This window comes from Dunckerocampus dactyliophorus, chromosome 13 (genome assembly GCF_027744805.1).
Source record: "Dunckerocampus dactyliophorus isolate RoL2022-P2 chromosome 13, RoL_Ddac_1.1, whole genome shotgun sequence".
Lineage (NCBI taxonomy): Eukaryota > Metazoa > Chordata > Actinopteri > Syngnathiformes > Syngnathidae > Dunckerocampus > Dunckerocampus dactyliophorus.
In genome coordinates, this window is record NC_072831.1 from 24,355,560 (window position 1) to 24,383,428 (window position 27,869).

General features: G+C 40.8%; 1 protein-coding gene across 6 annotated transcripts in view; it reads left to right on the forward strand.

Annotated features, from left to right (window-relative positions):
- Positions 1-27,869, forward strand: part of pacrg (PARK2 co-regulated) — a 275,559-nt gene that overhangs the window by 159,619 nt on the left and 88,071 nt on the right. For all 6 annotated transcript variants that reach the window (XM_054796973.1, XM_054796971.1, XM_054796972.1 and 3 more), the window contains one exon: positions 22,515-22,686. In XM_054796973.1, coding sequence (XP_054652948.1) covers positions 22,515-22,686 — 172 coding nt within the window. The remainder of the gene's footprint in view (positions 1-22,514; positions 22,687-27,869) is intronic.

A 27,869-nucleotide genomic window follows, 5' to 3' on the forward strand; every position in this document is an offset into this window, starting at 1 on the left:
AGTTTTCATATTATTTTGGTTTTTTTTGTCAAACAAAGCCCCCTGCGTGTTGGTGGTCTGACTGTTAAATAATAACCCGCCATGGGGCCATAGAGAGTTGCCAGTGCAAGCACTGTAATGAAAACAAAATCAATCAATAAAGAACTAATAACAAAAACTGAGGTGCCACTGTATTATACGTTAGTATCTACACAGCACAGATATTTTGATCATCATTTTTATTCCAATAAACATGAATAAACATCAGTCAAAGCTGTGTTTAATTGTGTTACCTTATCTAGCACTGTACAGTACTGTACTGTACTACAGTATACTGTACATGTACTGTATAGACATCTGACACACTGCACTAGCCCACATGCTTGAGTCTCACTCATTCGACCTATTTAGCACCCTCACACTGAGATCCATTGGTGTGAGGCACCTTTTTTTTCTTCCCTGTCAGTTCACTGTCCAAATTACCCTTGGAATTTTCAAGCGTTGTAGTGAGTAAATTTTTAAAGTGCAGTAAAGTGGCCTACATGGCCCTTGCTGCATTCCTGCACTTAATAATGGATGAAGGCGAATGGATCGGATAAAGTGTAATAGGAACCTGGCTGGAGACATGAGGGGCTGCGTTTAGGTGATCTTTAAGCGTTTTTACAAAAAACGTGAAATACAAACCTAAATGGATGTCGGCTTTATTCTTCAGGATGCAAACTGACGTACGTAGCTGGAAAAAACGCTGCAGCCCTCACCCACCTCACAGTGCTGATAATGTTTAATTATGTTGATGAATGGCCTTGCTGAGGGTCCTCCATCAGCATTTCATAATGTGTCCTTTCTCGCGGCTCCAACTTAACTAAGATGGCCTCTAATGCCTTGTGTAAAGTGCTTTGGACAAGTACATTTAAGTATCTAAATGAACATATTTTTTAGGTACAGGACAGCAGTAGGATAGAAGTACTTCATATACATACTTCATATGCTAATGGATGGATTGTTAACTGAACTGTTAAACATAATAATATAGGTAAAGGAATAAAATGGTATTAATATTGGTAATGGTAATGGTTGATAAATAAAGGGCTGATAATATATTCTTATTCATACATTATTAATAATAATACAATAGTTATAATAATATTTATAATGATAAATAATACATATAACAATCCATCCATCCATTTTCTATACCGCTTCTTCCTCATTAGGGTCGCGGGGGCATGCTGGAGCCTATCCCAGCTGACTTCGGGCAACAGGCGGGGTACACCCTGGACTGGTCGCCAGCCAATCGCAGGGCACATATAGACAAACAACCATTCACACTCACATTCATACCTATGGGCAATTTAGAGTCGCCAATTAACCTCACCTGCATGTTTTTGGAATGTGGGAGGAATGTGGGAGGCGTACCCGGAGAAAACCCACACACGCACGGGGAGAACATGCAAACTCCACACAGAAATGCCCAGGGGAGAATAGAACCCGATCTTCCCGATCTCCAAGCTGTTACTGTGTTGGCCAATGTGCTAACCACTAGACCACCGTGCGGCTAATGATATTATATTTATAAATAATAATACGTCATATTTATGATGAACAAACCCGAATCCCAAACCCGATGGTGGACATCAGAGGTCAGGGCTGCCGTCAAGCTGAAGAAGGAGTCCTATCGAGCATGGATGGCTTGTGGGACTCCTGAAGCAGCTGACAGGTACCGGCAGGCCAAGCGGAAAACGGCTTCTGCGGTGGTCGAACCGAGAAGGAGTTTTGTGAGGCCATGGAGCACGACTTTCGGTCGGCCTCGAAGATGTTCTGGCAAACTGTGTGATACCTGAGAAAGGGGAAGCAGTGCCCGGCCCAAATTGTTTACAGTGGGGACCCCCGGCCCAATTATTATTATTATTATTATTATTATTATTATTATTATTATTATTATGACATTTATTATTATTGTTATTTCTACTACTACTACTACGATGACTACTGCTACAAATAATATGATTAACAATAACAATAAAAACATTATTGTTATATTTTCTTATATATATTAACCCTTTGTCAACCAGACCATAACTGATATTAATACCATTTTTATGTCATTTTTATTATGATTTTATGTACTACTACTACTAAAAATCATAATAATAATGTGATAAACAATAAATTGTATTATTATCATTATGAATCATAATGTGAGAAATAATAATAATAATAACGAGGATAAAAGCATTAATAAACAAACAATGTGAAAATATGTACAAACAAACCAGAACCAGAGTATTTTGCGTGTGGGATGAAGCCCCACCGCCACTGCTGAGATAAAGACAAATACTTTGGGAGTAATCGGAATAAGGCGAGCAGTGACGAGCAAAGCTAGGAGGATACATGGCGGCCTTTGAATGAATTATGGTTGGTATTATTTTTTGCTGCTTTCCTAGACAGGGTCGTCTGTCATGGCCGGGGAGGGGCCACGGAAAGTGGGCTAAGTGGTCATGGCCATTTCTTTCGCCTTTCCAAGTGGCTGAATTGATATTAGGATTTTACAGACTATTACACATGGTAATTGCAAAAGCATATAGAATATCGGACAATTTTCCCGTCCACTTTTTTCCCTTTACTATAAATACACATTTAAAGTAAGCTTGCGTCATGCTTGGAACATGCACCATTAAAAGATTGGGGATTTTTTTGGCACATCACCACCGCTGCACTCATGGCATTCATGTAAATTCAATAACAGCACACTCTCTACTAATTGCATGGCTTAAACCCAGCTTTAGCCTTTTAGATATTTATCTAAGCCAATTAAGCAAGGAGGCGGGTTGGGGATCGGGCAGAAGCCTTGCTTGAATGTTAGGATGAATGTCAGTTTGGGGAGGGCTCGTGGTAAAATAGCAGTGTGGCATTGATTCATGCTACGCTGTTTTATGGAATCTATTTGGGCTGCAAAGGGGACTCTCTCTATATTATAACTCTATATTTAGTAGACCATGATTAATTTTTATTTATTGATACAGTTTTAAAAATACATTTCAGCAACCATTTTGTTATATCTTCCCAAGGCACAATACTTTGGAAAGTAAACTTACTCTTTAGAGTAGTCAGTGCACAGCTTGTACAGCGGTATAGATTTACTATCCACTGGAAATAACTCAGTCATTATTGTTAAAATAGCTGGCAACAGCAAGATAACTGCTTCTTGCCTGCTACAAACACCACTTCCAAAATGCACAGTATGGCCATTTTTCAGCATTCCAACACGTTTGTGCACTAATGAACGAATTGACGGGCACAATCCTCATTTGGATCAGTAATAAACTGTGCTTCCTAAATTTTGCCATTAGTACTCAGGCTTAGTACTCAGTACTTAGCGTGAAGTGAAGGAAACTGTCAGAAAATGCAAAGTTAACAAAAGTGAAAATACATTCTGCATTTATACTGTAATCCAAATCTGCGCCCATACCAATGCACCACCCCACGAAATCAGTTTTTGTACACTTCTGCATGCAAACCATTCACTGGCAAACATAACAACACCCCCGTGCTCCTTGCTGTGTAAGAATACACCCAGCCCCGTGTTTTACATCTATCTCCGATCTCTCAAGATGAGATTTCTCGCCGGCTATTTCCAAATTTGCTTGCCCCCTCCACTCCACTCGGAGCCTATCCACTGAGCTACGGCGCAATCATCCCTCCCAGTGTCGCATGTGAAAGGAGCGGGGAGCGCTCGGGCCCATCCTGTGGCGGCGTGATAAGCTCTGACTTACTTCCTACATGTGGGTCAGAGAGACTTGGGGGAGACACACAGCTTGTATTGCCTTTTGTAATTACATCTGCTCGGCTGCTCGCTTCCGGCTCCCCTTTTCGCTCTCTTTCGCTTTTAGTAGATACGTGTGGATGTGTTAACGGGAGGGGGGTGATGATTCTAGCACATAAACAAAAACAAACAAAATCACCGTATAGCATCTACAGACCTCTGCTATTTTTTCCAGTAACAGTAGAAAAAAAATGTTTCAGTCCTGCTAAGTACGTACTATAGCACTCCACAGAAACTTGCTATAGTGACCCACTGGGATCCAGCATGTCAATGTTACATATTATTATTATTCTACTTTTAGATCCAGTCTAATAGCTTAGTGCATTGTCAGCCGAAAAGCTTCCCATAGAGGCCCTCACAATACACACACTCAAATAGCACATTCAGAGTTGCACAACACTTAGACGTGACTAATAGAAAAATCCAGAAAATAGTATACATGCATTGTTCTTACTCACCGAAGCTTAACTTTCACTTCTACCAAAATTAACTGGTACTTTCTAGAGGGGCGCAGGAACTGTTATGTAGAATCTGTGTACTTTTGTTCAGGATTCTTCGTCCATCTTCATCATTAATGCTAGAGTCCAGAGCTGTAACCAAATATGTTGTTGTTATTGTTTAAATACCTTTTAAATTGTATGATTGTTGACAATTTCTCCGATATCAACGTGGTCCGTCACGGTCTGTGAACTAGCCCGCGTTACAGTGTGTTTATGTTCCCTTATTATGCCTTAGTTCCTGTTTGTATACTCTTATTTTGTATTCACTTCCTGCCTTGCCCTGTTCGGTGTTCTCCCGCTTTGCGTTGATCACTCACACCTGCTAGTTTCCAGTCCCTCATTTTCTAGTTTACTGCTACTAATTTCTGTCACTCATCTATTTAGTTCAGGTGCGCGCTCTTTGTGTTTGTCGGAACATTGTCATATGAATGGTTTGTGTTGGTATCCTGCTGCTGTACAGTAGCAATCTTGATGAATAAATATACATTTTACCTGAAATCACGGACCATCTCTCTCCGGGGTTGCTGCCACATTGCCTAAGCTAAAATGTGACGGTGGTCAGGAATTAAGGGGAAAGGCTAAAGAAAAGAAATAATGTTTACATCACATTTCAGTAGTATTAAAAAAGCCACACAACAATTTTTTTGTAATATCCATGTCCGATCCTTTTCCGAACGCATACGTACGTGAAGCCCATGTTCCTCTCACTTTGTATCGATGGTTATCGAGATAAAACGGCATGTTTACAGAAAGCTAAAAATGTCATCAAAGGATTGTCTTGCTATTTTACGTTGATATCAGTGCAATTAATAATTACATGGATATATTATATCCTTATGGCCTTATAGATAACCTCATGGGTTTTAAAATGCACGCATCAGTCAGACATTTGCTATTTTATGTTGGTTTTTCAAAAGAAAATAACTATGCAGATTAAGGTTTTGACTTTTATATAAGTTCCTCGTCCAAAATGTAGGTAGTTATTGATACCGTTGTCTCGTTTGACATGATGTTTACATCATTTTGTAAAATTAGGATGTAATCACGCAGTTTAGCCTGCTAAAAATTGGCAAGAGCACTTGCCAACCCTCCTGATTTTTAGCATTTTTGACATTGCCGTCTCCCAATATTTGGGATAATTGTTTGGATTGATAAGTTTCGCTAATTTTCAACGGCAAGACAAATATGTCATTATGATTGCCAGAGAGCGCACCACTTGGATTTTGGGATTTATTACGTGAGAGAACAAAGAGGATATTGGTCAAGAGACGTTTAAATTACTGTAAGTGGTAAAAATATAAAAATAAAACAATCAGTCTAATTCAGCCTGCTGAACTGAAACGGTGTGATGTCTGAGCCTGGGGTTCATACGTAATATAATGCAAAAATGCAATGGGTTTTCGAAAGGCCAGTTGGTGATGAGAATGTTCTGTAATTGTGGACATTCGAAAATTACCTTTGAGAAACCCTGATCTTGGGAGTATTTTTGTTCTGTTTTGTACAAAATGATGTAGAAGTATGGTCCAAAGTGGATATACTTGCTTTTAAAGACAGCCTTGGCAGCCAATGAAGGTACTTCTTAAAAACACGCCCTTATAAAACATGCTATCTTTGATTTTCGGTTTGGTTTAGCGACACACTTGTAATTGTGCCTACAGGAGAGCACACAAAGTGGATTTACACGGTTCTCATTGGACACTGACGATGAATTAGCTGCTTTATCAAGGCTGAGTTATTGTGACTCATCGCTTTTTGTTGACAAAATTTGACAGGGAAATCGAAATGAACCGAGCATGCGCATCACCATATAATCGCGTGATGTGTCAAAACACAGACGTCTCTGTGCAGCACGGCGTGTTGCTGACACGGTGCGTTTTCAGTAAAGGGAGTTGAGTTTCATCAAATTATATGTCAATCTGGCAAACAGAGAACTTGGGCCAGGTAGTGGAATGAAGCAAGCAAAGCTCTTTACAGTCAGCTGGGCAGGAAGAAGGAAGCAGGAAGCAAGGCCCCAGGCCAAGCACATTATTCCGGAGTTGGTGGCCAAAGTCTCAGCTGCATACATGACATGAAAAAGGACAAAATGCAGATTTGGCTCCCAAGGGAATGTTGTGTACTGGTGGTGTAGTGTATACAAAACATGACAAAATTCTATACGTACAGTGCATGCCGTGCATTTGTCCCTGTAGCTCAATAACATTTGATGAATAAATGATGATTATTACAGAAGAGAATTATTACCACAACGAGATAAAGTTGAACTGCGAGAAATACTTTGTAAGTAAGTGTCAAATTTTAATCCATCCATCCATCCATTTCCTGTGCCGCTTATCCCCATTAGGGCCACGGGGATACGCTGGAGCCTATTCCAGCTGATAATAACGTCATTTTTTTTTCCGACAAAAAGTCGTGCTATTATGACAAAAAAGTTGATTTAGCAAGGTCATCCCAGTCCTCATCTTTTTTTTTTTTTTTTACAACAAATTTATGATGGTAAAAATTACGACTTTATTCTCACAAAATCACTACTTTTTTCCTAATATTGCAATTATATAATATTTTCCTCTTAATTTTACGACTCCCTATTAATCAAACGAGGACTCTTTCTTGCACTTTTACGACTTTATTGTCATAGAATTTCCTTCGTATAATTTCAACTTTACTGCATAAAAATGTTACTTTTCCTCCTCATATTATTCTAACTTAATGTTCAAATCAAGTTTGGTGGTATAATGGTACATGCTTCTGCATTTCATGGCGGAGGGCATGCAGCATGTTTTTCATATTACAGCTGATAAAATGTAAACTATTTTTCTCATAATAATTTTTCCAAATTTTGTGGAGCAGTACGTCATTCTCAGATTTTTCTCTCTTTTTTTTTTTTAGCTCAGCCCTGATATTTCTCCATATATCATTGAACAATAATCCCTGCAACATGTTTTCAATATTAAAGCCGTTTACTGATCAAATGTCAACTCTTTTTCTCATAATAATGCAACTTAATATTAATACAATTGACTTATTTTTTAAATATTTTTTTCAAATTTTGGGGGATAAAATTTAAAAACTAAATTAACACATTTTACTTATTTTTCATTTGGCCTTGATGTTTCTTCGTACATTATTGAACAATAATCAATGCAACATGTTTTCCATATTACAGCTTTATACTGAAAAAATGTGAACTATCATTCTCATAATAATATAACTCAATATTAATAACATTTTGATTTTTTTTCTCATATTTTGTCACATTTGGGGGAATCAAATTAGGACTTTATTGTCACCTTTTGCAATTTAGACTTTTTTTTCATATTTTCTAAAATTTTGGTGGGTAAAATTAGGACTTTTTCCTCATATTTTTTAAATTTTCAGTTTGACCTTGATGTTCCTTCATACAATTTTGACCGGTAAAATGTACACTACTGGTCAAAACTTTTGGAACACTCCGATTTCTTTGGAGGAAAAACTTACATTCTTAAGTGTGAAGATGGGCTGTCTCTCTTCCATTGTTAATTCCCTTTTTTCTTGCCATTTTCGTAGCAACAAATAACTTTGTCCACTACAGTGCTGTTCAACTGATGTTCACGAGGGTGTCGTACCACAGTGTGTTCCAAACGCAGTTTTTATGCACACAGAGGAGGTAGTAAGTACTCCAGAACTTGGAGCACCTGTAGGAATTAGTTGCACCAACTGCCAAGGCTTGATCAGCCTCCATTTCTGCAGAACAGCTTTAAATTGTTGACCCATTTTGTGGTCCCTGAAACAGGCCCTTTTGTATAATTCTGAAATACACATTTTTCAGTTTTGGGTAACCTTACCTTTTTTTTAACATCTGGCAGGTTAGTACCATTTCAAGCTATTCATTGGACTTGAACAACTTGAATTTCAATAAATAACTGGAAAAGTTGGGGTCTTCTAAAACTTCTGAGCGGTAGTGTAGATGTATTTTTTAATCTTTTTTCAAATTTTGTGGCGCAGAAGGACTTTGTTCTCACATTTTTCATTGTTTTTGGTTTAGCCCTTATGTTCCTTCATACATTCTTCAGCAATAATGAATGCAACATGTTTTCAATATTACAGCTTTCTACGGATAAATGTTCTCATAATAATACAACTTAATACAATTTGAACATCTTTTCTCAAATTTTGGAGGGTAAAATTAGGACTTTCCTCTCATATTGTTTTAGTTTTTTCAGTTAGACCTTGATGTTCCTTCACACATTATTGAACAATAATCAGTGCAACATGTTTTCATGAGGATTTAGTAGAAAAAATGACAGCCTGCCTTTAACCGTCATCCTGTATAGTTGCTCACAAAGTAACACTGCCCAAATATTCTCATTCCCAGTGCCGTTTGCACGACTCTGTTAAAATGGTGGCATTTTAGAGCCACATTGTTTTACTTTGCCCTTGATTATTCATCCATCAAAAAGATCGTGGTTGGCCATAATTCTTTGTCGGGGAAGTCAAAATCGCAATTTAATGTGTGCATGGGAACAAGGCTTTAGTTTAGTGTGACATTTCAAAAGTTACCTTTTATTCTGCCAGGAGGCCCTCGCCTGCATAAGTCAGCTCTCTGAAACAATGACTTTTTTGCTTTTAGATCCGTCTCGTCAAAGGCTTTGTAAGAATAATGACACATGGGCTAAAGACACAGTCCTCAGCAGAAACATTTTTATTCTTGCCGGTGGATGATAGCTTAGCGTCCATTTTTCTGATACTTTCCTTCTCTTTCTGCTAATTTATGATAGCTAGCAGTGGACCTTCCTTCTTCCCTCTGTCCCCTTACTGTACTTCTTTAGACAGCAAACTAGTTGAGACTAAATCTACAGCACATCTGCAGGTGGAGCCAAGTAGTGCCCTCCGCTTTGCCTCACTTGCTTCAAGACGCGTTTAATCAACACTGGTGTCCTTCAGGGCCTGGTCCTAGGTCCCTTGCTATTGTTTTTTCCTGTCGCTATTCTGTTAACAAATCCATAGTGATGTCCCACACAAGTGAACCGGACGATCACCTTGAACAAAAACATTCTATTTTGGGACCTTCTATAACTAAAATCTCCCAAAAATATGTTCCGAACTAAACTGAATGATATCTCTGTGTAGAAACTGAGCTAAAAAGTCGTTTACAAAGAGTCCATGGATAATGTATTGTCAGGCTTCTTACGTCTTTAATAGTTGCCTTTCTTCCTGGTTCTTTGGGCCGCGTTGCTATCAGAGAAGGAGTCAAGGACCACAAAATGTAGAAAAGTTTTCAAATTGGATAAAAAATAAGAGCTATATATTTTTGACTCTTGGCGTCAATGAGGAATATCTAGGAGAGAGCCCAGAACAAAAGAACACAGAGTCTATGTAGCAGTTGCGGCACCCCTCTAGAAAGTGAAACTTAGCTTGTGTGCCTAGAAAGTGAAAGTTAAGTTTGTGTGAAAGTGTGGTGTTTTCCATGAGTCTTATCTAAGTCTTGCGCAACTGGCATTGTGCTATGTGAGCGTATCCCAAAGGCCTGCCAAGAGACATTATTTGACTGACAACGCACTGCGCTATTAGACTGTATAAAACAGGGGTCACCAATGTTTTTCCTTGCGAGAGCTACTCTTACAAAATGAAAATGGCCAAGAGCTACTCATTTTTGTAACATTTATTTTCAGAGCTTATTTTAAACCCAAACAAAGCGAATATGCTTGTTTTACCAGAACATGAACAAAATGCTGGTGTCCACAACTCACATGTTGTGTTTCAGAATGCATTTCTTTCTGCTGTTCTTTCATTATTAACTGAAAACCTGAATGAAAAGCAGGCTTGCGGGCACCTCATGTGGTCGTGGGGGGCTACCTGGTGCCCGCGGGCACCACGTTGGTGACCCCTGGTATAATATCTAACAGACTGATGCGTTCAACTTCCCTGGTTTCAACCCCGCTTTCCCCTCACCTAACTTGAGACTAAAATAGAAGCATTCTCCATAATCAGTCGAGCACACTTCTGTGTTTTACCCTTTGCCAACCCCTGTCTTAAAGACTCCTTCCCTCTGTCCCCTTACATCCATGAATTCTTGCTAGCTCTTTGGAGTCCAGGCTCCTCTTTGATCTTGAGTCCAGAATACAGGATGAGACTTATCCACTAGCACTAACAAGAACATCCCATTAGCAGCTGGACACAGACAACCTCTGCTTCTTACCGCTACTACCGCTGTTGGCCTCTTACTGCCTGCCTTTTTTTTTTTTTTTTTGCTGCAGATGCTGCTTATTCTACGTGTTACTGCATTGGTTGGTTTGCAGCCAAGCTTCCAATCAGGCTCAATTGTTGGATGTCCAAATGCTCCCTCTGTGATTGATTAGTCACAAATGTACAAGTGAATGGGCTTTGTTTGGTGTCAAAATGCATCCAGTGCCCGTCACGATATTATGAAAATGGCATGTTTACTATGATATATTGGAGAGAAAAATTATCTGTGTCTTCTGGACCCAGCTCCCCCCGCTTGTAATTTCCGCCCGTGCACACAGCAGCCCGGCAAATCTGCCACGTTATCGTAAACACAGTGAACTATTTGTCTTGGTCTCTATTGTTCGGGCTCCATGCACGAAAGTCATTGGAGCTCATTCATCACATGCGATGTTGAAAATGAGCACATTTGTTTGAACATTTTATGATGTTTTTGTTTTTTTTCCCTGTACAGTTCGAGGAAGATTCATCAAAGCCAAGCTGGCAGTGGGTAGATGCTCTCCGCTCATGATGTTTGTTTGCTGAAAAAGCACTATTTTGTTCACACATACACAAAAGGAATGGATGACCAAAACATCTATCAACTGTACATCAAACCAGCTCATGAAAATGCACTTGAATTTCATTCATTTATTATTCATCATGTATCATTCCTCAATAATCATCATCACTCATCATCGAGTTATTGCATAGGCTATATCCTGCATTTATTTATGCATTACAAAATCAAACTGCAGCTAGTTTTCTGATATATATTCCTTTTTTTAAAAATAATTATTGCTTTTGACTTATCCATATTGTACTTGTGTTAGATATTATTATTACACCCATAGACTCAGTGTAATAGCTCAGTGCATTCTCAGTCTAAAGCTACTTAGCATTCTTGACACACACACACTCACATAGCAGAACCAGAGTTGTGCAACACTTACAACTGCTATATCCTTTTTTTAAAAATAATTATTGCTTTTGACTTATCCATATTGTACTTGTGTTAGATATTATTATTACACCCATAGACTCAGAGTAATAGCTCAGTGCATTCTCAGTCTAATAGCTACTTAGCCTTCTTGACACACACACACGCACACACTCACATAGCACAACCAGAGTTGTGCAACACTTACAACTGTCTGTGTACCTTCATGCTGGGCTCTTTCCTCCAGCTTCCTCATTGATGCTACGTGAATCTATTAAATAAACGATGTCAACGTCGTAGAGACATGATTTGAATTGGTACCAATGTGATAAACGCACAAAATAAGTTTTGAAGGACTCCCGTGCTAGCTACACGAGCTGTACAGTATGTCATTAATTACCGCATGCATGCTAACAAACAAAACAATGGCAAAGTCTCCTGATTCTTGTCACAAACAGCCAGTGATGGATTGTCCCTTTCCATTCCCTAACAGAAAAAATAAAACACACGCCCCTGAGGGACCCTTGTGTACGGAAGTACTTTGAAGTGTCCACATTTAATTCTTCTGTATGATAAATGAGCGGCGGGCCGCGGTTGTGTAGCCTGTGAGGCGAAAACATCAGCTCGCTCGACGAGGGTAACAAATGTAGAAATAGCTGATAAGCTGACTGTGTCTCCCGCCTGCTCCTGCTTGTTGTTGTTGTGCTCCCCGCAGACCCCTTACAGCTAGATAACAAAGCCGTCCTATCAATCAAAGCCATCAATGGCGGGCTGCGGATTAGAGACGGTGATTTGGGGGTTGATTGCAGGGGAAATGCTGATTACACCTCCCCTCTCTTTGACTTGATTACGCTGTGCCTGTGTGTCGTCAGGCTGTTGTAGCTGTAATCACTGGATGCTAAGAGCAGGAGGCGTGGCTTCTGAATCGAAAGGACGCAGCTTTAATCACGCATGCTATGACTATACTGTAGCGTTGCTGATGGCATTAGAATATTATTTTTACAGGTATTTGATCATCTGAATGTTCTGAACTCCTGTTTACACACCAGTATACATTTACTTGTACTATAGCTAAACCTAACATAGCTTAAGTCATGTTGAGCTGCTTCACTCTATCAGGTTTATGTAAATATATTAATTAATGGGCTGTAACGACTCGTTTTAATTCGATTCGTATCACGATTCGTGGTTACCGATACTATTCAAGGACGGTATTGGTTCATTCAATCCAAGACGATTCAGTAACTTTAAATCGATTCAGTAACCTTTTAGCCCAAAGTTCAACCAGTGTGACTGTGAAATAACTACCTGGATACTGGACAGTGCAGGTGAAGTGTCCTAGATTCCTGTTGTTTTTTGAACGTTGAATCCGGTATAAATTACATACGTGAGTATAAATTATCACTGAGTACAAAAAATGAGTTAAAAATGCAATACAAAATCAGGATGAACAGAGGGTGGTATATCTTGCCATGATTATAATGATTTACGTTAAATAGTGCAATCCAAACCTGCACTTTGCACCCGAAGGTGAGGGATATTATGCACATTCCTCAGCAAACGAGTGTGGTATGGTATCTTCAATTAGCTGTTTACCTTCTCACCCTGCGGGCCGAATGCCCATATTATAACTCATGCTTATATTACACTTACTCAATAACCCAGTCACAGTCAGGCACTGTGATGTCAACTGTCCCACATTCTCAATCTCATCACTCCGCGTTTGTTCTGCCAGCACTGTGTGCGCCTGTGCACGCGTGTGTGTCCGGGATACACATTCATGACTGACATGTTTCATGTATGTGCATATGTGTATGCAAGAATGTCTGAAAATAGTGACAGAGTGGGACATGACAATGAAGGAATTGTGCACGGGAGTACAGTGTTTTCCACAACGTCATGCAGTCTATGGACCAAATACTGTCAAAGGTAATTGTTAAGTGTGAAAGGTTGTTCCCTGGGTTTTGGTTTGGGCAGTAAAACGAGTATTCGCTGCCATGCAGCACATGAATGAGGCATCTTCTCCGACTCTTTTTGGACTCTTGCCACATCCAATATGGCGGCGATGTTGACGTACGGCTCGGCATTAAGAAGAAGCAGCAAATCAGCTGTTTCACAGGTCCACTACAAGTCGCTTGACCACCACATACCCGGAAGACGATGACGTCACAGACAGGCAAACTGAATCGAGTAACGTTTAATGTCTTTATCATTAAAAATGCTTAAAAATGTAGTTGAATCGTAGGAATATAAATCAATAGATTGATGTAGTGAATGAATTGTTACGCCCCTATTAATGAATGAATCCCCACTGTTTTGTGGTCCAAAATGCAAAAAATGAATATTTAAGCAAATGTTACATATTTTTGGCCGAAATTAAGCATTTTCAAACATAAAAATGGCTAAATGGCATTTAGAAAGCGCATTGACACAATGTAATATGCAGTATTCTACACTGGTCACTAGGTGTCAGTAATGTTACTGTATGTTACAGTAACATGATAATAGCCACCACAGGCAACAAGGAAGTCTCCCAGTGCGAACATGTGTGAGTCTATATTGTGTTCTATTTTCTATCGTATGTCTACTATATTGGGTAATATAGAGTGTAGAGATGACTATTTCATATCTAGAGGGCTCTAATAATGTTAAAAACCGTATTAAGAAGGTTGTAAATGATGCACTAACTTTGAAAATATTCCATTTATAAACAAGGATTCCGATTTCCCGGAAAATCACTTATCACAGTCGGGTCTGGAACCAATCAACCATGATAAACTTTAAGGGATTACTGTATTAGCAAGCTGCTAACAAGGACGTTTTGTGAAAAAAAAAACTACATTAGGAACACAGGTGCACTCATGCAGTGTATTAACAACACGACAAAACGCATGGCATATTGTACGCTAACTAGAAAATGTACACAAACCGAGTCAAAATTTTTCCTTAAACTTTTGACGATAACCGAAAAACAGCTAAATGTGGCCCATGCTGTGGTTCTCTTTTTCCTTTTTGTACAGTATTTATAATTTAGGGCAATGTGTACGTAACCACCGAGGACCACCTGTCGTACGAAACCTTGTCTCACGTCTCCTGTCACTGCTTAGTCCTACTTTTATCTCAGTCCTGGAATACACATTGAATACAAAGTAGAAGTCCTAATCTGGGTTTTATTTAGCTGCATCACTTTTTAAAAAAAAGCAGAGCAGGCTTTTAGACAGTGTATCCACTTCAGCTTCCTCTTTCTACTTCTAGCATTACACGTCATTCTGTTCACCCTTGCAGCACCTCTTGCTTATCTTTGTTTTTTATCACCATCAAAACCTTCTCAAGATTTCCAATTGTCCAGTGTCACTGGGCGCCTCCAGTTGCTGTGGCTTAACACAGCTTATGAAAACTCGGGGATTTGCTGCGCAAAGTGCCCGTTACACCCAAAAAAAAAGTTGGAAAAAAACAATAACAAAATGAACGTACTCACTAGGGATGCTCCGATCGATCGGCTGCCGATCAGTATTGGCCGATTTCCGTGAAAAAGCATGTGATGGGCATATGCCGATAAATGCCTTTCAACGCCTATCACAAAAGCCGTACTGTTGCAGCCCGTAGTGATCCCTGCATGCAGTGTAATGTCCTTCCTTCCTTTCCTTCACACTGCGCAGGCGGGCCAAAACAAAACAAACATGTCTGCTGTGTGGAACTTACCTGGCAACACATGCCATGAAAAATATCTCCCACGGGTTGCACGTTAAAAAGCTTTAATTTAATACGGCATTTGAAGAACGAACACTTGACGGAGTATGGTGAGTTTCTGAGGGTCACGTCAAGTTGTGAGACAATTTAAACCTGCAATAAATGCATGTAGTCTGGTGCTTCACCCAACATTTACTGACACCTAGTGACCAATGTAGAATACTACATTCACAAGTTGAACAGTGGTCTTAATGGCTTATATTTGTATTTTAGTTCATCTAGTCATTTTTATGCTTGAAAATGCTTAATTTGGGGTAAAAAATACATACAGTTTGCTTAAATATGCATGATATCTTAACTAATAATAGGCCATAGTCAACCACGAAACAGTGATCATGAATTAATTACTTTTTGAGAAATCACGATAAAGTGAGGGAGCGATGTTCGAACCACAATGTAGCGACAGACAGCTGTATACCTCAATTATAGCTTAGTTAACTTGCAAGTCACTCACACTGTACACAGTACACATCCAGGATGTAGTAAATACAGTAATGAAAATATGAAATACCAGAATTGAATGAAATAGTAACATCTCCAATCTACAATAGTAACATCTCCTTGTAACAGTGCACAGACTCCATGACCCCTCAAGCATTCATTAGCATTCAGTAATCTTTATCCTTGACAACGGCCTTGACAGTCAAGCGGTTGAGACCAAAAGAGTGGCCAATATTAGTGGGCATTCCTTCACACTTCCATGGTGGTGGCTTTCCTTTTCTTTGGCGCACTCCCACTTGGGAGACAGAATGAAGTGCAAAAAGTGAATGAATTAGTGATGTTATCCGTCCTTACAATAGCTGCACAGGCACACACTGAACTGAAATGCTCGTGTTTACTGACCAAAATTAAGTTTTAATTCATTTATAGGTGCACATGCAGAAACTGAGGGCTACCTGTACGCAGATGCAGTGTACACAGAGTTCCACTTTCAATGATTTAACATGTCATTTCCAGTGATGCACCATTTGGAAACATATCAGTATCTTGTCCGAACTGATCCGGTTCCTGGTGTTTGAAGCATTTTTGAGGCCTGGGATTGGTCTCTTCCAGCATTTGTTTGCCATTGAAAGCACAAACTCTCCTGCCAGTGAATTGAACTGAGCATACTTGCATGCTTGTTAGATGGAAACAGCTGTCAGAGGAGATAGCGAGAGAGTGACTGACTTTCCCTGTTCCAGTCTCATTGCGACCTCCAAGAAAGTCAAATTCTTCCTACGACTAAATCAGGGCTCCAATTGGGCGTCAAACAACAGCTGTCAAGCGCTTACAGAAATCCTGACACATTCAAGAGTAGTGTAAACTTTTTACATCTCTTACTCAGGGTGAGGTATCCAGAGTACTCCCTGTTTTCCAAAAACTGTCACAGCTTCTCATCAGTGTTGACTGATGGGAATCCGGTGTGGTATGTGTTGTTATTTTTAGTGCTTGTTGCTTCGTGCCTCGCCTCTGATATGGTCGTTCAATGCATATCTCTTTTTAGGTGTCTTTCATGGCATACTTCTGTGTTGGAGCGCAGACGTGTACATACCCTTGGAACTTGTACAGTGGAACATCAAAGAATCAACACTCATACGCCCATAAAAACGTGTATTTTTGACTCACGGCTCTCTCCTCCCCCTTCCAAACTCTCCTACTAGCTTGACATTGACCTTGTCCACCGATTTTGGGTCAACATTTGCAATAAAAGTGGCCGTTATTATAAGATTAGATTCAGCTGCAGAACCCTCCCCTTCTCTCTCCTGTTGCCAGTGTTCAGTCGCGACACAATCCAAGTGTACATATGCCTTACACACTTATTAAAGGCATTTCAAGTATAAAATGTATCATCACCACTGATGAATGATAATGTAACACGATCCATGAACAGCTGGAATAGGAGTCACGGTGCGGGGCAGGACCACTGAACAAAGTGCGAAATCTTAACACTTAACAAAAAAACATTATCAGTGACGCATAAAGACATAAATATGTAAAAATTGCGGGCTTTCTAACAGTGGCATGCTGTACTTTAAATGCTATGCTAGGCTTGTAAATTATTGCCAATTTAGTGTGAATGAAATAACACCCCGATACTCACTTTTACACTCCTATTATTCTTTGTTTACATACGGACGGCCTCCGCTAGCATAGCAAGCTACCGAGCTAACTCGTTAGCCTCTCCAATTATTCTAAACCTAAGAAAGTGTTTCAAATGAAGTGGGGAAGAAGGACAAAAAAAGCAAAAAGCTTACCACTTCCACACGGAATGAGAGGAGACGTTTTTGTCACTCGATCTCAGCCATGTCATGTCGGCTCGGCTCTGCTGGTACAGCAGTTAGCCAGTCTCCATGCAGTGTGAAAGGTAATGTAATCTAACATTACTCATGCCTCGTGACCAGAATACTACGTATAACTTGTCTTTCAATATGTTATAGGCCATAGTCAACCACGAAACAGCAAACTTTTATTCATTCTAATTTTTTAAACTGCGATATAGTTAGGGAGCAATATTCCAAACGTTATATAGTGAGGGATGGCTGTATTGTCCCTTGAGAGGTTATATTGTATTAAAAGTGCTTGGTGAAATGTGAGGGGTGGATTCACCTTTGGGAGACACTCTAGTCAAACATTGGGCCCGTGAGCCACCAGTTGAGGATCCCTGGCCTACGCCATCAGTTTCATTACTTTTCAAACATACTTTAACATTTGTTTTGCTCTCTCCGTAGCAATTAGGCTCGGGGCACATCTACCCCACACACGGTTTTTCATTTCACTCTTTTTTTTTTTGCATCTTCAGCACTGCCCCATAGCCTCTTTGCTAACAGACGTGACTCACACCCACCCTGGCCAAGCGGCCCGGCAGCTTATCGCGTCAGCGCACACACAAGAGCGTACACGGCGACGCGCTTCACCCGCCCACGCATGCGCTCACACATGCCTCTGTGCACAATGGCATCCAGCCGTCGCACGTGTAAAGTGGCATCCCGCTGGCTCTCCTGTGCCTGTCAGCGGTAACGAGCACTGCCTCTGCTCGGGCTTCCTGTTGGACTGACCGCAGCAGACTTGCAGGTCGGTGTCTAAGGGGCTAATTGCTGCTACCTGCCTCTGCACCGCTCCCACTGACTCCCCAGACTCCTAGTCGGGAGGAGGAGGGATTCCCACAGGCGTCCAAAGACAAACAAACCTGAGCGAGCGGATCGATAGCGGATACAAGCCTTAGCAATCAGTGCAGCTGATTAAGATTCTCTGCAAAGAGTGTGTGTGAAGGTGTTTGTCGACTGCCCCACCACCCCCTCCACTACTACTACTACTTCTTCAATGCCAGCTTGAATCTGCAGCAGGTCCCTAAGTGGATTGTTTATGTGATTTTGATTAAGCGCATCGCAGACTCCAGAGGCGTCCTTTAGAACACAGCAACACATTAATGCTCCCACGTAATGATTCCCACAGCATGTCAGCTGCACAACATGGGAGCTGAGATGGTGGCGGGGCCTGATAATGCACTGTGAGTGTCACAGGAACAGCTTGGGTTTTACCAACATGAATACAAGAACATACACAGTTATTTGGGCCGCACGGTGGTCTAGTGGTTAGCACGTTGGCCAATACAGGAACAACCTGGAGATCGGGAAGACCTGGGTTCGATTCTCCCTTGGGGCATTTCTGTGTGGAGTTTGCATGTTCTCCCCGTGTGCGCGTGGGTTTTCTCCGGGCACTCCGGCTTCCTCCCACATTCCCAAAAACATGCAGGTGAGGTTAATTGGCGACTCTAAATTGCCCATAGGTATGAATGTGAGTGTGAATGGTTGTTTGTCTATATGTGCCCTGCGATTGACTCCAGGGTGAAGTTCCGAAGTCAGCTGGGATAGGCTCCAGCATGCCCCCGCGACCCTAATGAGGATGAAGCGGTATAGAAAGTGGATGGATGGAAGGATACAGTTATTTGGGGCATTTCATGAGTAATTTGAACTTCTGTTTGCTGCTTTCTTTTTTGTCGTGTGAGCAAAAGCATGTTTTGTTGCCCAGGTATGTCCCGTTGCATTGCGTATTCAATCAATGAATAGCACTGAATGTCTAGGCTCAGTTTCAGATTGGGTACGGTAGGTTTTGCCTGTGTAGACTGACTTCAGAGATGAAAACAACTTGAACACCAGAGGGTGGAAAACAAGACAGAGATGATGGAAAATGAATCAGAACCATTGCACAAACATCGGTCATAATCACTACAACCATCTGGAAGTTGAAATATAACGAGACTCAAACAAAACAAAGAAAAAAGTTGCAGTTTTTGGAAAATTGGGTCGCGAAAAAGTTATAATATTATGAGTCAAATTGTTGAAATATTTGTAAATTAAAGAAATTCATAACTTGGGACACCCCTGTTATAATCGTTTGCCGCTTTGTGTTATTTTCAGTTAAAATTCAACACGTACAAATTGGTTTAAACTCAAAATGTGTCCTGGGTTCACAGTTCGGTGCTTGACGTCCATGAGGATTGTTTGTCGATGGTGAAGGCGTGCAATGTACTCGCTATACTGCCAGTGTACGTATGATTCTTCCCTGCGTGCCATCCAGTGCCCACGTTACTCCACTGTGACCCTTCTTCTTCTCTTCCTCTCACGTTTGTGTTTGTTCCTGACTCACAATGTTGATCTCGACCAAGCACACAGAGAAAGGTCAAGGTTAGCCCGCAAATTGCCTCACCGCAATCAGCTTCGTCTCGCTGCACCTGGCCACCTCTGTCTTTGTCGCCATCTCACCATCTTCCGTCATCCCCTGATGTGTTTACTAAGCCCTCATGGAGGGTGGGGGGCCTGCTTTGAAGTCTCCAGGTCTGGAGTCCGGGTGACTTGAAAGAGCCTGGGTGACATTTGAGCGGCGAGCAGCGTGACCCTGCTGCTGTGTTTCTATGTACTGTATGTGTGTATTGGAAGGACACTGCTGCTGGTTGCTTCAGCTGTCCTCAAAGACTGGAGGGGGCGTGGGGGGGATATTTGCCTTTGCAGCAAGGGGGATTTCCTTTCATCCTGTGAAAAACAGTATTCGCCCTTCAACCCTTAACCTCTCGGTCAACAATCGTGCCACCGGGAGGCCGTGCCGCAGCTGATACCGCGTTATAAATACACACCCTGTAACTCGATCTACTGGACCAACTGACACATTTAACATATGATTCTGTCATACACACTCATGGACAGCTCCCGTGACACATGAAACTTTTACTTAATAAGCGGAGCCTGATTGCCGTTGTCATCAACACCATTTTGTGTGTTGGTGTGTGTCTTGTCAATGTTGTAAACAGGTGTTGAGCTTACAGAAGACCACATGTCCAAGTGTCGGGATCTTCAACAGCTGCACCCACCCTCCGTGCAAAAGCATCACAATTGAGCCTTGATCTACGACTACATAGAGTAGAACCTCCAAGCTCCAATATAATTTCTCCCATAGGAAATCATGTAAAGAGATTTCATCTGTTCCAGGGTCAAACCAGAATTTCCCGTATCATTTTGAAATGCAGCTGATGGCAGGCGCGGCTACAGGAACCACAGTGTAGTACAAGCAAGAATAAGATGAATAGATGGATGGAGGGAGGGAGCGATAGATAGATGGCAGTGCTTCCTCTTACACAGCGTCGCTGGGAGTGCTTCTGGTTTCCCAGCATGCCTTGCGGCACTTGTGTTGTAAAAAAATAGCTAGTTACATGTTTATTATACCCCAAAGTAGTAGTGGTCATCCTGTGTGTGTTTACTTACCTATTACATGTCGCTGTGTCATGTTTGTGTTCGTGCACATACTCGTATAGAGCGAAGTTGCTGGTCGTCGAGTTACCGCGCGTTTAGGACGCCATGCGTCACACGTTTGTAACATGAATTGTCATGCAAGCGTGAAAGGAAGCTAACTGCTCATAAGAAAACTCGAAAGCAGTAGACTGTGAATTCAACCTTTGATAACGTAGTATCATATTGCCAAAGTGCTGAAGGTTGAGTTGGCTGGCGTTAAGACTTCATGCGTCGTATGGTTTTTTACATTTTTAACTGTCATGCAAGTGTGAAAAGAAGTTAACTGCTTTGTGAAATCAATCATCGATGGCACATACGCGTGTGTGGTGAAGTGGCTGGAGGTTGAGTTAGCGAACAGTAAGACTTAATGCTGTCAGGATTGTGTGCTGCGGTACTGCCTTCTACTGCTTCTCTGTTGCAGCACACTCCTGAGCACCCTGATTGCTGATCATCTTCACCTGTGCCTGATTAGTCGTTCTATTTAAGCTGTGTGCTTAGTCATATCCAGTGCCAGATTGTCCCTTTGCTACACCCTGTTCAGCTCCTTCCGGCTTGTCCTTGTGCATTGTGTTTTGGCTTTCTGACCCTCGCTCGACTTCCCTGTAAGTACCTACCTGCCTGCTTGACGTCTTCAGCAGTAGCTGTATTTTTGGTACTTCTGCTAGTTTTTTGTTAGCAGCTCTTTTCGTTACTTGTCCGTATTTTTCCCTGCTCAGCTCACCTTGCAAGCAGTGTTTTTTGTTACTATTTCCCGCGACTGGGTCCGGATGTATTTTTTGTTTTACTTTGTTTCTTGTGTTGTTTTTGGTACCCTTTTGTTGTCCATTTTTGTATTAAAGACTTTTTCTGTTTCACTTATTCGACTCTGCATTTTTGGATTCCTGTCTCACGGCCTTGGCCGTTCATAACAAATGCGTCCCGTGTATTGAACATTTGTAACTGTCACGCGGGTGTAAAAAGAAGGTAACTGCTTACAATAAATCTTGAAAACAATCAGTTGTGTACCCGCTGGGGTTGGGCATCGTTTGAACTTCCACGATTCTCGATTCCAATGCTTTTAAGAGACCGTGCCGTGAACGTTTGCATGGTTTAAATGAGAACGCTAACCAGAGTTCTTTTTGAATGACATGTCTGAACCTCCCCGTTAATTTTTTAATGATGTAAACTTTCTCAAGGTCATGGAAAAACATTTCCACATATGCTGCAAATGTTGTGCTGAGCAGACCGCTCTTTTTTTGAATAAAGTTAAGCCAAACATTGTATCGCTTCTTCCTCATTGGTGCTCGCCGGCTTCTCTTTTGTCGGTGTATGTGCCTATTTCTTCCGGTCGGTGGACTGGGCATCAAAACTAGGAATCGAAATTAAAAAATGTGAACAATCCTAGGAGAATTGAAACGTTCCCATCGATGCTCGAGACTCGATGCCAACCCAAGTCCCTTATTTTATTGAGCAACCAGGACAAAGACGTGCTGCTTTTTCGCCTCTCCTCCAATGCAAAAAGTGCAATTTCTAACTCTATGGTTCTCGTGTGTATGATATGAAAATGTATCTTACGTCCTCAGGTGGAGATCGAGAAGCTGGACTATCACCACTTCCTGCCTCTGTTCTTCGACGGTTTATGCGAGACCGCGCACCCGTACGAGTTTTTTGCCCGGCAGGGGATCCATGACCTGCTGGAGCACGGCGGCCCAAAGATACAGCCCGTCATCCCGCAGCTCATCATCCCCATCAAGAGTAAGTCCGTAAAGCCGGCCCATCGTGCAATTGGCTGAAAAATACTGTATAATAATAAATATGTGCTTATTGAAAGATATACAAAAATGCACTGTGTTGATTCTAAGTGCTTTAGCTGGGAAATATCATCATTTCTTCATCACTGACTGACAGGCGAGTGAGTTTCATTGCATCTTTAATACAAATGTAGCCTTCCGTTCTTAAATTATTAACTGTTTTGATACATCGCATTACATTTTAATCAGCCTTCTCTCATCTTATCTGAATGAATATTGGTTTGACAGCTCACTGTTTGCATGTAATGTGGTACATCACGCGTCTTTGCTAAGATGTCACTTTAATAATGAGTCATTATGATTTAGTTTGAGCTCTTGTGCAGCAATTATTGTTGTTTGAAGCTTGAAGCTTCCCTGTTAGTCAGTATATACTATTCATTCCGAGTATTCCAATATCAGTCAAAAACCAGCAATGGATAAGTTGTTTATTGTAAAGACACTCAGTTTTTTTCGGAAGCTCCTAAATAATTCACAAGCTAACAATATGTACACTTTTAAAATGACCAAGTCCCAACGAGCGACCTCCTACTATAAACATAAGTGTGTAATATCGTTGCTACATTTATAAATATGAGTATTTATGGAAGTTATACATGTGTGTCGGGGGCACACACTTTTTCAGCATGCAAGTGACAAGCCGACGTGCTCTTTCGCTATCTAACGTATATCTAACCGGTAAACTTAGAAAGTACTATACTAAATATTAATGGTTAGTATTTCGCATTCACAGTTTCAAAGTTTACCGTTAATCACAGTAGTTGACGTCCTTCAGTAATTCACAATTCAAGTCAATGTGGCAATAAAGATAATCACACATAAATCCTCAATAGTTGCGTACATAGCCCGAGTACCCGTAATATGTCAAATAGCTACGTGGCGTTCACTATATCTATCAATCTATCAATCAATCAATCAATCAATATTTATTTATATGGCGCCTTACCAACAGCCAAACAGTTTTTGTGCTTTACACAATGCAACAAATCAGTCGAAAAACAGAAATAAAATACGTGTACACAACAGCACAGACAACATCTTTCTGAAACCACCACTCCAGGGATCTGCGCTGTTCTCAACGCACAACATTAAGTCCCGAAGATGAAATACAAACAATTCAAGATTCAAGAGTTTTATTGTCATGTGCACAGTAAAACAGGTAGTTATACTACGCAATGAAATTCTTGGGCTACGACCTACAGTAGTACAGAGTGATCAGTTTTTAAATGTCATTTAAAAAGTCATTTATTCAGACGGGCGTTTGACACGTGATGATTATATGTATTTTAGTTGTGATTCTGTGCATGTATTTTTATTTCTTATTCGATCTTACCATGTTCTTATTTGCTATAACCTGTTTTTACTCTTGTGAAGCACCTTGGGCACCATTGGGGTGTTGTAAGGTGCGATACAAATAAACTTTGAAAACACAGACAACGAGTCAAAAGCCAGTTTGAATAGGTGTGTCCTTAAAAACTGGCAGTTCAGCTAGAGAGCGTAGACCAGGTGAAGAGCGTTCCAGAGCTTAGGAGCAGACACAGCAAATGAGCGATCTCCCCATTTGTGATATCTGGACCTGGGCACCACTAGAGTTATCTGCTCGGAGGCGCACAGTGCCCTGACTGGCTGGTAAACAGGCAGCAGGTCTGATAAGTAGGCTGGAGCAGGACCATTAATGGCCTGGAACACAAACAGAAACATCTGATATTAGCGGCTTGACAAATGCGTGTCTGTTTTCCTTCTCTGACTCGGTCGCATACGGTATGTTATTGTATTTATGTCTTAATGTTAATAGAGGTTATTTTATTTATACACTTGCATGACAGTCGCATTGTGTAATGCTGGGTGTGACAGTGTGACTAAAATAGTTAGTAAAAATGCATATAACCTTGAATAGACTTGCCTGTCTTCTACCACAACACGTTCTACAGTTACCACACGAGCAAGCATGTGAGGTCGTCATGTGTTGGACCTTTCCTATTCCTCCATGGACCTTCAGGGCCCGGTCGCCCTTGTTTTTTTTGAAGCACCGCCCCGGAACAAGTCGCCTCCAAAAGCATGCTCGATAATCTGCTGGCAATGTCACGACAAGCTACTTTTAGCCGTGTCACCACCACGTGCCTGGTTTTCTTTTCCACGCTAACACGTCAACAAACACACTTAGTTGTCGGGTGGACAGAAGGGGTCACTTCCCAAGGTTCAGGATCTCCAAAATAGACGTGAGGAATTTGCAGCTATGCGGGCAGCACAAAGACGCTTCAGAGTGTGACTTTAGGATTTTATTTTAGCACACACAAAAGGTCTTCTTGTTGCTTGGCGCCTCTGCCAAGTGGAGTGTCACTTTCAAAGCGGCACCCGTGAGCCAACATGGCGTTCATGTCCTGGACAGGTGGCTTGTGATGTGCACGTGAAGTGTGTCAAACTGGATGTTTGAGGAGGCATGATGCAGATAGAAAACCTGTTCCTGGTTGACCCCCAAGTTGTTTGAAATCCAAGCGACATCATTTGTAAAAGCTTCACTCACTGTACAGTGGAGGCGATGTTGCACTGGAACTCTCTCATCCGTCTTAACTGTCGTACAAGTGTGAAAAGAAGCTAACCGCTGTGTCATAACACAGTAAGTAAAACTATTTGTAGACACGTTCAGAAAAATATGCCATGTGTTTTACGTTTGAACTTTTTTGTAGTCGCTGACATATTGTGCTGTCATATAAAGGATCTCTGACAAGTGTTTCCTCAGCACTTAATAACAGCAGTCGGACTCCTGTTACATATAGGATCTTTGACTAGCATTTTCACAGTAGTTTCTTTCAAACAGCAGACCACTCCTGTCATATAAAGGATCTTTGGCTTGTCTTTTTACAGTAGTTCCTGAAAAACAGCAGCGCACTCCTGTCATATAAAGGATCTTTGGCTTGTCTTTTTACAGTAGTTCCTTAAAAACAGCAGCACACTCCTGTCATATAAAGGATCTTTGGCTTGTCTTTTTACAGTAGTTCCTTAAAAACAACAGCACACTCTTGTCATATAAAGGATCTCTGACTTGTCTTTTTACAGTAGTTCCTTAAAAACAACAGCACACTCTTGTCATATAAAGGATCTCTGACTTGTCTTTTTACAGTAGTTCCTTAAAAACAGCAGCACACTCCTGTCATATAAAGGATCTTTGGCTTGTCTTTTTACAGTAGTTCCTGAAAAACAGCAGCGCACTCCTGTCATATAAAGGATCTCTGACTTGTCTTTTTACAGTAGTTCCTTAAAAACAACAGCACACTCTTGTCATATAAAGGATCTCTGACTTGTCTTTTTACAGTAGTTCCTTAAAAACAACAGCACACTCTTGTCATATAAAGGATCTCTGACTTGTCTTTTTACAGTAGTTCCTTAAAAACAGCAGCACACTCTTGTCATATAAAGAGTCTATAACTCGTGTTTTTTTGTAGGTCCACAAAAACAGCACACTGTCACATGGAGGATTTTTGACAAACTTTATTTCTTGCAGTTGGTCTTGAACACAGCAAAAAACAGCAGCACACTCCTGTCATATAGAGGATCTTTGACGAACATTATTTTTAGTAGGTCCTTAAAAATGTCAGAGTGCTCCTGTCATATTTTTTTTAGCAGTAGGTCCTAAAAACAGCAGAGCCTTCGTCTTATATAAAGGATCTCTGGCTAACATTTTTTGCAGTAGGTTTTCAAAACAGGTGAGTGCGCCTTTGACGAGCGTTTTCTTCTTCTTTTTTTCGCAGTAGGTTCCTAAAAATAGCAGAATGCTTTGTTTTATAGATGATCTTTGACTAGCGTTGTTTGCAGTAAGTCCTTAAACAGCAGAGTGGCCCTTTCACATTGAAGATCTTTGACTAGTGTTTTTTTTTTTTTTGCCGTAGGTCCTTAAAAACAGCGTATAAATGTATATATATTTGTATAAATTTATATTATTTGCACATAAAGGATCTTTGACTAGCATTTCTGTTGCAGTAGGACCTTAAAAACAGTAAATTACTTTAAAACAGCAGCTCACGTCTGTCATATCAAGGATCTATGACGAGCATTTTTATGTGCTTGTGGCATATAGAGGATTTTTGAAGAGCGTTATTGCAGTAGTTCCTTAAAAACAGCGGAGTGCTCCTGTTGTACGGAGGGTCTTTGACTATATAGAGTTGCTATACATAGTCTATGGAGACTGTAAAGGTGATGACAGCGGTCCCTAATGTGGCATAAAGTAGATAATATGCCATCTTTTCACAGTAGAGGTGACTGGATGCACTCACTTTGCCCCGAAACCTCCTAACACATTAGTATACGAATTCAAGCCCCTCAGCAGTTTTGCTCGTTTACATTTAGGAAGCCCGAGCAAAAGGTGACGCCATTCTTTGAGCTGATAATGGAATTGTAAATGACCCGCTCCTTATTAACTTCTGGGTTTATTAAAAAATTGTAAAAAGTGTGCTGTGTTTCGGCCTATGAGGCAAAGCCAGCAGTCCGTGTCCCTGTTGTAGATTAATTACTTCTCCAAAAGACGAGAGAGGAAAGTTTACAAAAAAAAAAAAAAAGCTGTCTCTCGTCCAAAAATGGCAGCATATATATTTTTCTCCAGCGCTGACGTTAATACACCTTCAATGTGGCTGGCAGCCTCTTATCTGCACAGCCACTGAGTCGCGTCAGGCTCTGGTGAATTTTGATGATGAATGCAGGTCACCCGGTGAGAATACACAATGAAGTAGTCTCTGGCTGACGTGACCGTATCACATTCCAAGGCTTGACTTTTTTCCCCCCTCTGTACACCTTCATTTAACCTTACAGCACTAACATGCAATTTAAAAGTAGAAACGCATGGTCATAGACACCCACAGTGTATGCTAGCAGGCATCCTTCAAGTATCGGATACTGTCATGCAATCAGTAATAATAATAATGTTTCTTTTTCACTTTGATTACGTTTTAGCAAATAATGCGTACGTCTAAAGCAGGGGTGTCCAAACTACTGGCCCGCGGCTGTTTTTTTTATTGGCCTATAAATATAATTGAAAAAGAAAACAAAAAAATACAACGAAAATGACAAACTCTGGAATAAGTTTACAAGAATAAAGTCAAAATATTAAGAGAAAAAGGTTTCAATCTAACAAGAAAA